This window comes from Vigna umbellata, chromosome 5, assembly GCF_029865625.1.
Source record: "Vigna umbellata cultivar VRB3 chromosome 5, Vumbellata_1.0, whole genome shotgun sequence".
In the NCBI taxonomy this organism is placed as follows: Eukaryota; Viridiplantae; Streptophyta; class Magnoliopsida; order Fabales; family Fabaceae; genus Vigna; species Vigna umbellata.
This window is the reverse complement of record NC_142169.1, coordinates 8,974,049-8,987,243: the sequence shown is the minus strand read 5'-3', so window position 1 is coordinate 8,987,243 and position 13,195 is coordinate 8,974,049. Positions and strand designations below refer to the sequence as shown.

General features: G+C 38.9%; 1 protein-coding gene across 1 annotated transcript; it reads left to right on the top strand.

Annotated features, from left to right (window-relative positions):
* The first annotated feature begins 10,724 nt into the window (after positions 1-10,724).
* LOC148197644 (uncharacterized) lies at positions 10,725-12,941 on the top strand. Its single transcript, XM_088115597.1, has 7 exons — positions 10,725-10,763; positions 10,847-11,505; positions 11,584-11,841; positions 11,920-12,087; positions 12,165-12,269; positions 12,372-12,423; positions 12,936-12,941. The coding sequence occupies exons 1-7, from the start codon at positions 10,725-10,727 to the stop codon at positions 12,939-12,941; spliced, it is 1,287 nt and encodes a 428-aa protein (XP_087971723.1).
* Positions 12,942-13,195: the final 254 nt, after the last annotated feature.

Genomic DNA, 13,195 nt, shown 5'->3' with positions numbered 1-13,195 from the left:
GCAGCAAACACAACTATCTTAAAAATCAAAGAAATAAAACAAACTCCCCTTACCTCTTGAAGACTTCCTTGCAATTTTTGAGATTTATCTCCTCCCAAACGTGCAGCTCCAGATCTCTTTGTAACCTCAACAATTCTTCACTTCCTCTCCCAGATCTTGCTGCAAGGACTCCCTTCTCACCAGATGCTCAACTAGATCCTCCTCTCAGCCCTTCGGAAGTTGGTACAGCTTCCCATGGTTGCTCCTTGAACGGCTGGAAACGGAAGGGAGGAAGGGTTCCCTTCTTCTGGCTGCTCTCCCACATGGCTCTCTTCTATGCTTTTGATTCACAGCCACACGGCCCATGGCCATTCATTTCGGCAGCAAGCAATGTTTTGGAATGAAGTTTAAGAGAGAGAAAGAATGTATTTGGAAAATGAATGCTGGCTCTCCCTTTGCTAAGCTTCCAGAAGTGATAATGCACCTCCAATAAGTGCATAATGATAGTCAAAGAGGTGGGTGACCACCATGTCCCCTCCATGTCCCCTCCATCCAAAATTTACGGGTCTTACATTCTCCCCAACAACAAAAATTTTCGTCCTCGAAAATTAAGCTTATCGGAACTAGTCGAGGTAAGTTTCTCTCATCTCATCCTCTAACCTCCAGGTAGGGTTGCCTGTTATACCATTCCAGATGACCTTAAATCGTTTAACAGTTCGTCCTCGATCCTTACTGGTTGCACTTCAAATGACAAATCCTTTCTAGCTTGCATACTCTCAACCTTAAACACTTATCTAAAATGATCTTCATGTTCTCGTGAAGGAGGAAACCAGAAACTTCTTTCAGGAAAACATCTAAGAAGTCATTCACGACCACAAAGTTTACACTCCGAATTCTCCTGCACCTCAAGATCTGAAATTTGAGTCGCTTCCATGGGTGATAACACTAAGAAGCAACTATCATTTTCCAAGAGGTCTTGCCTTAAAACACTGATCGACAGAAACGTACCTTTGTCTTCATCGTTTGAAACCTTCCATCTTAGCCTATGATCAAACCTTTCTTCTGCGTGAACTACTAATCTTGAAACATCCAACTAAACTTGACTCTGAATCATCCACTTGCTGATAAAACTTAATCATCTCCTTCAAATTTTCCCACTTAACTCAAGATCCTAACAACACTTCATTCTCTTTCAAATACCTCATGTCCTGCCTTATCTAACTACCTCTCGAAATTTGCTCCTTCTACTTCCTTTCTTGATACTTATTCCCCTAGTCTACTATAGAATTTCCTATTCCTTTCTTAACTTAATTTTTTAGGTCATCCACCATTTTCTTATTCAGATTCCGACCATCACTAATACCTAGGTTCATATTACCAAACTCTCACAGCGTCACCCCGTTTCACGCCAACACGTCCTTTTCTTCTGACTGTTAACGTTACTGATATTCTAAACCCAACTCATTTCTCAAACCTTGTTACAACCATATTTATCCAAAGCTTCTCTTAATCTAGCCTCTGAACTCCTTGCGAACGTACAACATATGACCTTTTGACTTGATTTCTGGAAATTCTCATCACCCATAACCTTACTCCTAAACTCCAATATCTTCACTTGCCCTCCGAAGCTTAACTTTAAGTCTTCTAACTCCTATCTTCGCAGCAAGAACTTGTCTCAAAGGCTTAAACCAATTCTAATAAAGGTATACAACTCAAGTTGTCCTTGAACATGTATTCCTCTACTACTATCGAGCACATTAGACCACCACGAAAGCAAGAACAAGACATGAATTACTACAGGAAACTCCACTAGAACTCTAACTCCTTCTTAACTCTAACCTTCAGAATTAAGAAAGGAAAACCATCTATGGTAAAAGTCATGAGTGTGCACCCTCATTACTCTTATCAAGACGTTTTTTGTTCTCAAAACATCTAGTTAGATACACACCTTACTATATAGACTCGGAGGAAATAATAGATCATACTATTTACACTTAATTCTTCACAGCGAAGACACGGCAAACTCACAACACACAGGTCATCCTAAGGATGAACTGCTCTGATACCATTACTGTAACATCCCAAAAAAAAATTACCCAAAATAAAAAAAAATCAAAACTTAAATGTTGTAATAATACATAACATCCCGAACATCAACTAAAATCTATACATCAGTTTTAAGCTCAGACGCAACTGCAAAGATAACATTGAATCCTTCTAATTCGATCTTCCATCTCTTCCTTCATTTGCACAGGATCACGTGACAATCCTTCAACTGCTCCCGTATAACATCACACATTATACGATCATCGCATTCACATGCACAAACAAGCAAAGTAAGGGTGAGCTAACCTGAAACACATCATTTATAAAACTTGCATAGTTATTTCAACACAAATATCATATGATAATTAAATCAGACATCCTCAAACCAACGTACCACAATTCCTGTTGGACACTCATCCCATAATACCTAATAATCAATCCAGTACACAATAGACTCTCATCCGGATGATACATTGATGAGCAAATCAATGGAAGGTGCCCCACTTGTGATTTCATTCTTAGTCCCCTCAATATATCCACAATCAACCACAGATCAAGACATCCTACTACAGTGCACTCAACCTCAATACATACCCAGATATCATATCATTACTGAATCAAACGATAAATCAACGAACTTATATTACATCGGATACTGTTTATACGAACATTAAGATTGATCACTTATGCTCGAAACTAAACATCAACGCTATTATACCGAATACCATTAGGTTGAATACCAAAAGATCAAACGCTGATTAAGATCAAGTGCTTAGACTTCACGTTAAGACAGTGTACTCTACTAGAACAATTACTATTACTTCGAACACTATTCGAACGATTGCTCAAAGATCAAATCTCGCACACCACAGATTAAGTACCCTTCAGACGAACACTTAATTGATCACTTTACTGGATTTAATTCTATCTGAGGGTAACCTCATCGAGACCGGATGTTCCCTACGTACAACCACTAACTATTAATGATCCTTACCTGAGACAATCATCATCCGACCCGAGCATTACCTATGAATGATCACTTCCTGAATCATGCATCATCACAACTAATCACTATTTATTAATCGATTGTTACCTCAACGACTATCAAGGCTGGTCACTCCCTATAAATGATTACATCCTCAGAGCAACATCACCAATAAAGATCATTCCCTAAGAACCATCGCTACGAGACAGAACACTATAATAAAGAACGCTTGAGTCTGGGTTAAACACCTAGAGTACTCTGCTGAACACCTCAGTACTGACCGAACGTAATCAAACTAAACCTCAGGTTATCAAATTAAGATCGGACGCTAGCTCCCTCAGATCCACTAACATCAAGATCAACTGTTACCTAATAACACTCGCTACCAGAAAATAAATAACACGAAGACCGAACGTCGTTAGTAAGAACGCTCGTTACTACCTATAGATCCAACAAGTTTTACTTCCCGTCTCTCTCTTGAAGTATTCCAAATCCAACTTTATCTGCACTACCATCTCTCCCGTATCCGTACGACTATCACAGTTAGAAGCCACAGCCACAACATGCAGATGAATAACCAGAATTATCACATTATAAACCCACTACAAATACTATAACAATCCCCATGATAAATCGACTCACATGACTCTGCAGACTAGTCTTTCATAAACTGATGTCGTTTACTTGTAATTCGTCGTCATAACCTGCTCTCAATAACAGGCGACCCGAGCCGTCATCCATCGCGACTTCAGACCTATCTCCCCGACTCCTCAAGGACTAACGAGTAAAAACATCGATACTACGCGTAACGATGCACTATACTCAACACGAGCCGAAGTCAGTGGGCGAGACATTCACCTCCTCGCGCAGAAGAAGGTGACACTCGAATCTCCGTCTCACGCGTGAGACTAGCAAAAATGCTAAAAAGACCGACGAAGTTACAAGTAAATAACATAGTGTATGTACCACCTCTAACCGAATAAACGTGCTCAATCACGAAGTCATACATATTCTCAATAATATGTATAACTAGAATAAACGTGCTCAATCACGAAGTCATACATATTCTCAATAATATGTATAACTAGAATAAACGTGCTCAATCACGAAGTCATACATATTCTCAATAATATGTATAACTAAACCAATATTGGATCAAAGAAATAACCCACAATTCTCAATAATTGCTTCAAAATACTCCCACGGATTCATGCATTGCCGAACGTTATTTCCAACTCTGATACTGTCTGAACGAACGTTCTGAAATCAATCCTCATAAAAGGCCGAACGCTGCCGATAAACACCAAACCTAATCGAGCTCCAAGGACGAACGCTCACAGACCAAGGACGAACGCTCACAAACCAAGGACGAACGTTCACAAATCAAGGACGAACGCTCCCCAAAACCAAGGCCGAACGCTCCCAGAGCCAAGGACGAACACTCCCAAAAACCAAGGCCGAACGCTGCCAGAGCCAAGGACGAACACTCCCAAAAACCAAGGCTGAACGCTGCCAGAGCCAAGGACGAACGCTCAGAAAGACAAGGACGAACGCTACTAAAACCGAGGACGAACGTCCAAGATCCACACCGAACACTTAAAACCGAACGCTCACTTATACCAAAAACCGAACGTTCATTTATATCCAAAAGCCGAACGCTCACCTATACCAAAAACCGAACGCTCACTACGGAGCCGAACGCTAAGATCAATTACTTAGGCCGATCGCTAAACCATTGGACGCCATCCTGCATTCCTCACTGTTTGGACGAGCGCATAAAGATCAAACATCCTCAAAGAACGAACGTTCGTTAATCCATAGTATGACCGGACGCTCATTACAACCTACGGACGTTCGTCTTGAGATCAAGGCCGAACGTTCAAGATTACTCCACCAAAATACTAAGTTACGAACGAACGCTCATAAGTTACTGTTTAAATACCACTTGGACGAGCGTCCCTTATATTATGACGAACGAACTCGGACGTTCGTGCAGGACCGAACGCTCAATCAATTTGGACGAACGTCCAATTTGACCAGAATTGGACGAACGTTCTGAAGTTGGTCGACCACTATCTGGTCGAGCACTGTTGGGACGAACGTCCAATTTTGACTCACCAAAATTGGACGTACGCTCATTCTGCAGAATTCTGCAGAATCACGCAGGTTCCAGAGAAAACCCAGAAACACCCTATCTTCATCCCCTTCTTCCCAAATCCTACCCAGATTTGCAGCAAACACAACTATCTTAAAAATCAAAGAAATAAAACAAACTCCCCTTACCTCTTGAAGACTTCCTTGCAATTTTTGAGATTTATCTCCTCCCAAACGTGCAGCTCCAGATCTCTTTGTAACCTCAACAATTCTTCACTTCCTCTCCCAGATCTTGCTGCAAGGACTCCCTTCTCACCAGATGCTCAACTAGATCCTCCTCTCAGCCCTTCGGAAGTTGGTACAGCTTCCCATGGTTGCTCCTTGAACGGCTGGAAACGGAAGGGAGGAAGGGTTCCCTTCTTCTGGCTGCTCTCCCACATGGCTCTCTTCTATGCTTTTGATTCACAGCCACACGGCCCATGGCCATTCATTTCGGCAGCAAGCAATGTTTTGGAATGAAGTTTAAGAGAGAGAAAGAATGTATTTGGAAAATGAATGCTGGCTCTCCCTTTGCTAAGCTTCCAGAAGTGATAATGCACCTCCAATAAGTGCATAATGATAGTCAAAGAGGTGGGTGACCACCATGTCCCCTCCATGTCCCCTCCATCCAAAATTTACGGGTCTTACAGTTGTTCCCAGGATGCTCGAACTTTACACGTCTGTCTGCAACTTTAAAGTTGTTTAAGGAATGGATTGACCGATAAAAGTTTCACAGAGTTGTTGGAGTTGTTGAAGGAGATGCTTCCAGAAAATAATACTCTACCTATAAGTAATTATGAGGCAAATTTTTGTTTATGTCCAATGGATCTTGAATATCAAAAGATACATGTTTGTCCTAATGATTGTGTTTTGTACATAAAGGAGTTTGCTTCGCTAAAGTATTGTCCAACATGTGGTTTATCCCGTTTTAAAAAGAAATCTAACAAAAACACTACTGATGAAGGTAATGATGGTGCACCTGCTAAGGTGATGTCGTATTTGCCTATAATACCTAAGTTCAAACATATGTTCTCTGTTAGAGAAGATGCAAAGAACCTTAAATGGCACTTTGACGAAAGAATGTGTGATAATCTTCTTTGGCACCCAATTGATTCGCCATAATGGAAGAAGATTGATGAAAAATTTCCAGAATTTGGTGCAGATCCAAGAAACTTAAGACTTGCACTTGCAACTGATGGTATGAATCCTTATGGGAACTTAAGTAGCAAACACAGTTCATGGCCAATTATGTTGATGATATACAATCTTTCTCTTTTGTTGTGCATGAAGAGAAAATATGTGATGTTGTCCATGATGTTATTGGGTCCTGGACAACCTGGAAATGACATTGATGTTTACTTAAAACCTTTAATTGATGATTTGAAATTGTTGTGCGAAGAAGGGGTGGAAGTGTTTGATTCACATGTTGAGGAACAGTTCCATTTGCGTGCAATGTTGTTTTGCACTGTAAATGATTTCCTAGCGTATGGAAACTTGAGCGGTTATAGTGTTAAAGGTCATTTTTCATGTCCCATATGTGAAGAAAACACTAGTTACCTTCAATTGAAGCATGGTCAGAAGACGGTATATACAAGACATCGAAAATTCCTTCCTCGTAATCACCCTTATCGTAGATTGAAAAAAGCATTTAATGGAAGTGCTAAGGATGAGGTTTTGTCCAGACCCTGAAATGGTGAAGAGGTGTACAACGAAGTCAAAAACATTGACATTGTGTTTGGAAAACATCATAAAAGTACCTTTACAAAAAACATTTGGAAGAAATGATCAATATTTTTTAAGCTTCCATACTGGTGTAAACTTGATGTTAGACATTGTATTGATGTGATGCATGTTGAAAAAAATGTTTGTGACAGTGTCATCGGAACTTTATTAAACGTGAAAGGAAAGAGCAAAGACAGAATAAAAGCATGACAAGATCTGGCTGATATGGGAATCTGATCTTAGTTACATCCACAGATAATAGGAAGACGCACCTATCTACCCCCAGCCTGACACACTCTTTCTAAAAAAGAAAAACAAAGTTTTTGTAACTGTTTAAGAAGTGTGAAGGTTCCATAAGGTTATTCTTCAAATATTAGTAACCTTATTTCTATGCAAGAGTTAAAGTTAGTTGGTTTAAAGTCTCACGATTGTCATGTATTGATGCAACAATTGTTACCTGTTGTTATTCGAGGCATATTACCTCCTTCTGTTAGGGGTATTTTGACACGTCTGAGTTTTTTATTTAATTCCATTTGCAATAAAGCTGTTGACCCCTCGAGGTTTAGATCAATTGGAAAATGAAGGAATAAGACTACTATGTGAATTTGAGACGTATTTTCCACCTTCTTTTTTGATATCATGGTTCATTTGATTGTTCATCTAGTCAGAGAAATTCGAATATGTGGGTCGGTCTTCTTAAGGTGGATGTACCTAGTTGAAAGATACATGAAGATCTTAAAGGGATATGTCAAGAATCAGTATCGACCAGAAGCTTCAATCATGGAGCGATACGTTGTATAAGAAGCCATTGAATTTTGTTCAAGTTATATACCATCTTGTGAACCAGTGGGTCTTCCCAAGAGCAGACATGAAGGAAAATGTGAAGGTAAGGGTGTTCGAGGTGTGAGAACTCAAAGTGTTAGTAGAAAAGAAGTTGACCGAGCTCATTTGTACATCTTAAACAACATTGTTGATGTGATTCCTTACATTTTTGAACACGTTAATGAAATAAAGACATCACACCCAAGATTGAGTGAAAAATGGCATCTTAATGAACATGTCAAAACCTTCTTACAATGCTTTAAGAAAAAGATTTATGCGAGTCCACATGTTTCTGAAAGTTTATTGAGGTTATCTCGTGGGCTGAACACAGATGTCATTACATATGGTGGGTACTATATAAACAATATTTCTTTTCAGACAAAGGTAGAACATGACAAAAGTAGAGTTCAAAATAGTGGCGTTACACTACAAGCTAAAGCTGTGCACTTTGCTAGTTCTAAAGACCAAAATCTAATCACAGCATCCATGAGTTATTTTGGAATAATACAAGAAATATGGGAAGTTGATTATGTCACTTTTAGAGTCCCAGTTTTCAAGTGTAAATGGGTTGATATAAATTCTGGTGTCATGAAAAATGACTTTGGTTTCACATTGGTAGACTTGAACAAGATGAATTACACTCATGAACCATTTATCATGGCTAGTCGAGCAAGACAAATTTTCTACGTAAATAATCCAGCAAATAAAAAATGGTCAGTGGTTTTAGAAGGAAAAAACATGCAAGGATATGATGATGAAGATTCTCTTGATATACTTAAGACAACATCTGTTGCATCAAGACCCATTGAAGACTCAGTTGATGACGTTGTCGATGACATTCAGGCAATTCGTAGTGATCATAGTGAAGGGATCTGGGAGAAAACAATATCTTAATAGGTTGTGATATTTTTTGTATTGACTTTATATGTAGTTTCATCATAATTGAATTATTACTAACCTTGTATATATTTTTCAGATATGTCGGCTTCAGACTCAGGATCAGGACAGACCAGACGTGATCGAGGCTGATGACAAATTTATGAACACCGAAAAACGGCGCCACAAACTTGTTTAACAATCGGCAAGTGTGACCGAATCGTATCAAGTAATAAAACTAGGTAAGACCAAGTATCGTTTTCCCAAAGGACTCACGGCCTAGTTAGCTATATGATTTGTTGATTATTTAAGACTTGTTAACAATTGATTATAGGGTTTAAATGCAAAAGACAGTAATTAAACATGTATGCATGAATTTGATCAATGGAAAAGAGGAAAACAAACACTTTAATGAATTAAATGGATGAGTATGTTGTTGGGGTTATCAATTTCATCTTGTTCACTCTCATATACTTTAGGAATTCATCATTCTTTTCATCAATTGCTAATGCCACTCTCTAAATCACCTTGCAAGAAGGCCTATCCTTAATTACGAGTTCATACAATTCCTAGCATTCCTAGTAATTAGTTCTGAAGTGCAGGAGCTTAAAGGCAACCAATATGCTATTGGGAGAAATTCCCCAGATCTAGATTTTCCCGTACGTTCCCATATCGACAAAATCAATAATCATGGCAATGAATGAGTTAAACAAAGCAAGCATTAAGCAAAGAAGAAAATCTCTAACTAAAGATGAAAGAAAGCATGTATCTTAATATAAGATGTTAAAACACAAATTCCATATATGAGAGTTTTCACAAGACTACATTGATTCCCCAACAACAATACAAGGTTTAGTTCACCATATTCATGGTGAAACTAGATGAACAATAATGGAAGAATGAAAGAGATAGAAAAACCCTAGAAAGAGAAGAGGAGAGTTGTGACCATCTCCCAATCTACCCCCAAGGGGTGAAAAGTGTGTTTTTGCTTCCTCCCAGCCAAAGATACAAACCCTAGGATGTCCTAAAGCTTATATATTATTCTAAAATTACAGAAAATTAGGCCCAAGCCCAAAAATAGTGCCGCTCAGCGGTAAACTACTGCTCAGCCGCTCAGCGGTAAACTGTCGCTCAGCGGCAGTTGCGGCTTCTCCTTTTGCACTTTTTGATGTCTTTTCTGATTCCATCTCTGTCCTTCTTCACTTCTTTCACCAAATTCACCTTAAAATCTGCACAAAAACACTGAAATCAAGCATAAACCTGTCCAGCTCTCTTATTTCTAAAAATATGACCAAAAGCATGATTTCAAGCTAGTTTCTAAGTGTTAAAGGTTGCTTTTAGTATCAATTTTAAGCATGAAAATAACAGTTTTTCAACTGTTATCAGAGGCGTCACACGATTGCCAGATGTGACATCCGGACGCGTTGATGGGCAGAGGAGACATGTTGACATTGACCCCAGATCAGGTTAGGCATCAGGGCCAAATGCTGATATGTTTAGGAGTTATCTAGGTAAGTTAGCAAAAATTCATGTCTCTATCCTTCATGCATCTTGGGATGACGTCCCAGAGGTCGACAAGAACCTCTTATGGCAAGATATTCAGGTATGTTTACTTAAAAGAATTTTGATATACGTATTTCTTTCATCTTATTATGTCATTAACATGTTTTTGTTTTAAACAACAACATTATCATATTCCAAACACAATACAGATTAGAAAGAAAGTGTTATCGCATATAGGGATAAGATGGAGGGATTTCAAGACAAGGCTGACACGATTATATGTCTTTGGAGACAGACAACATGAAAATCCATGTCAGCATTATACCTTCATAGAGGAGGGGTGGATACAGTTTCGTGCATCTAGAGAGTCTGAGGAATGGAAGGTATGTTTCTTAACATCTACAAAGTCTTTCATTGAGTTCTTATGATTTTACACTTATGAATATACATGGTTTCACAAGGTAAAAGGTTAGCCGCCCAAGAAAGGAAAAGGCTAAACGATGCACCACACTTGTTATCACGAGGTGGTTATGCCAAACTGTAAAAGAAAATTAGAAAGTCTAGAGCAGATGCCTTGGGGCTTGAGTCTCCGGACCTAGCACCTGCACCTGCTAGGTACGAGCTGTGGAAGGCTGCTCGGACTAAATCTGATGGGAACATGACGTCTTCCTCAACTGCCTTGATCTCACAAAGGATTGTAAGTTCAAATTCTGAACATTGTTTGATTGTGTATTTATCATAGCATGTTCTTCTAAGTAACTCAATTTTTTTTATGTGCAGGATGAGTTGGTTGAGCAGCAGACTCAAGGAACATTTGTTGTCCAAGGTAGGGACTACATTTTAACAACGACCATTAAAAAGCCCGAGCACCCAAGACGTGTATGTGGAGTTCTTGGGGCGATTGGTCTTCGTGACTACTTTGGCCCTACACAGAAAAACACTCAATCAATGAGTCAGGAGGCACTAAGGAAGATGGATCTTCAGTGGGAGGAAAGACTCAACCAAAGCATGAGATCAATGGAGCAACAATTCATGGAGCAGCTACAAGAACAAAAAGTAATACAAAGAGCGCTTGAAGAGAAGCTGAATTCAATGACGCAGGGCACCATGGGGCCCGCTGAAACTCCCACACCACCTCGTGTCAGCACTAGAGGATCATGCTCTGCTGTAGAACCTACTCAGTATAGTGGTCAATATGAGTTATTGGTTGATGGGGATCCCCCACGCATTGTGGCTGTCGGACGAGTGCTTGAGGGAGGGCAGACTATTCATGGTGTTCACATATTATCCCACCATGTGCATGTGACGATTGACGAGGTTTGGGATCCCCAGGCTCAGGTGCCTGTACCCACTCCAGAAATTAATTTTGTGGGGGAGGCCATAGGATCATTTATATCCTGGCCTAGAGCATTGATCATGTCACACATCGCTACTCCACAAGTATAATGTCTTTGTTATTAGTATTTCTATGTTAAATTTAAAAATATTTGTTGATAACTTTGAAATTCTTATCTTCGGTTCACACGTCCTCAAAAGCAGCCGATTCATGATACAGTCATACATGAAGATGATGACATGGCTGAAGCGGAGGATGATCCTCTATCAAAGCTAATGACAACATTACCCAGGCTGAAGAGAGCACCATTAGAACTATACTGGGATTTGAGAGTAATTGGTCTCCCCCATGTGCTAGTATATATCGCATTGACTGATGCATCAGAGGTCATTGGGGGAGACAGGATGTTGAATATTTCCATCATTCAATTGTGGTGGATGTAAGATAGTTAATTTTGACTTCCATATTACTTTTATTTTGATTCCTAGTTTCTAACAACTTAACTTTGTTGTTTTAGGTACATGGACACAATCGCTGTATACCAAGGTCAGTCTTCCATGTACATATTTGTTGAACCTCTGACCATTCAACCTTCTTGTAACACACTTGAAAGCAGACAACATTATTTGCAAACATGGATGGATGAGTCAAAAAGAGACGTATACCTTATGCCATACATTGATGGGCAGGTGTTGTTATATGTAAAAGTTCATTATTAAACTTTCCTTAATTAGTTAAATAACTATTTGTTCTCCGTGATAGGTCGCACTGGCAGCTGATGGTCATCATTCCCAAACAATGTAAAATTATATGGTTTTGTTCGTTGCACAGGAAGATGAAAACTGACTTGAGAACCATGCTTCAAGGGTAAGTGTTTCTCCAAAAATGACTTTGAATTTGATGTTCACCTTAAACTTTTATGATAAATATAGTTACATTAATTTTACTTTTTGTTTTCAATCTAAATAGAGTTATTGGTAAATCTCGAGGTCAACTAGTTCAAATTTTGTATCCAAAGGTTGTAAGTTATTTATACTTCTAATTCATTTTATCTTATTGACTGATCTAAATTCTTGACTATTTAGTTTGTCATTTTAGTGTAACCAACAGCTAGATTCATGGGAATCTCGCTTCTATGTCATGTGTGGGATTAAGACCATCATTCGAGTTGTCATTACAGATGACTAGAATGAGGTCATGATGCATAACTTGAATACATTACAAATCAAATTCATCTTTAAACATATATGAAACAATAATGAATCTTTCTTCATTTTGTAGCGCTTCAAGAGTACATCTCCTATACCAGAGGACGCAATTAGGCAGATAAGGCAGAAGCAGACAACTTATCTTCTGCAAAGATGGACCTAGGAACACTTATATTTGTTGTTGAACATTACCTAGGTTTAGTTTAAATTTATATTTTGATAGTTTTGGTATTGGATTGATTTTTACATTAAGTAGAACTTTCTTTATATTAAACGCATATATATATTGTACTATATGGTTCTCGGACAATTTTCTGTTTTTCAGGTGTGATTTTATTGCAAAAATAAATTAATTTTTTAAAAATAAACACCTAGTAGACGTCAGTTAGTGCACTGACCGATGTCTATAGACGTTTGTCAATGCACAAATCGGCATCCAATGAGTTATAGTAAACAAAACGTTTCAGGACCTATAGACGTCGGAGATGGCCACATCTGACGTCTATATAGACGTCGGGTATACCCCTCTGACGTCTATATAGACGTCGGGCGTATCCCTCTGACGTCTATATAGACGTCGGGGCA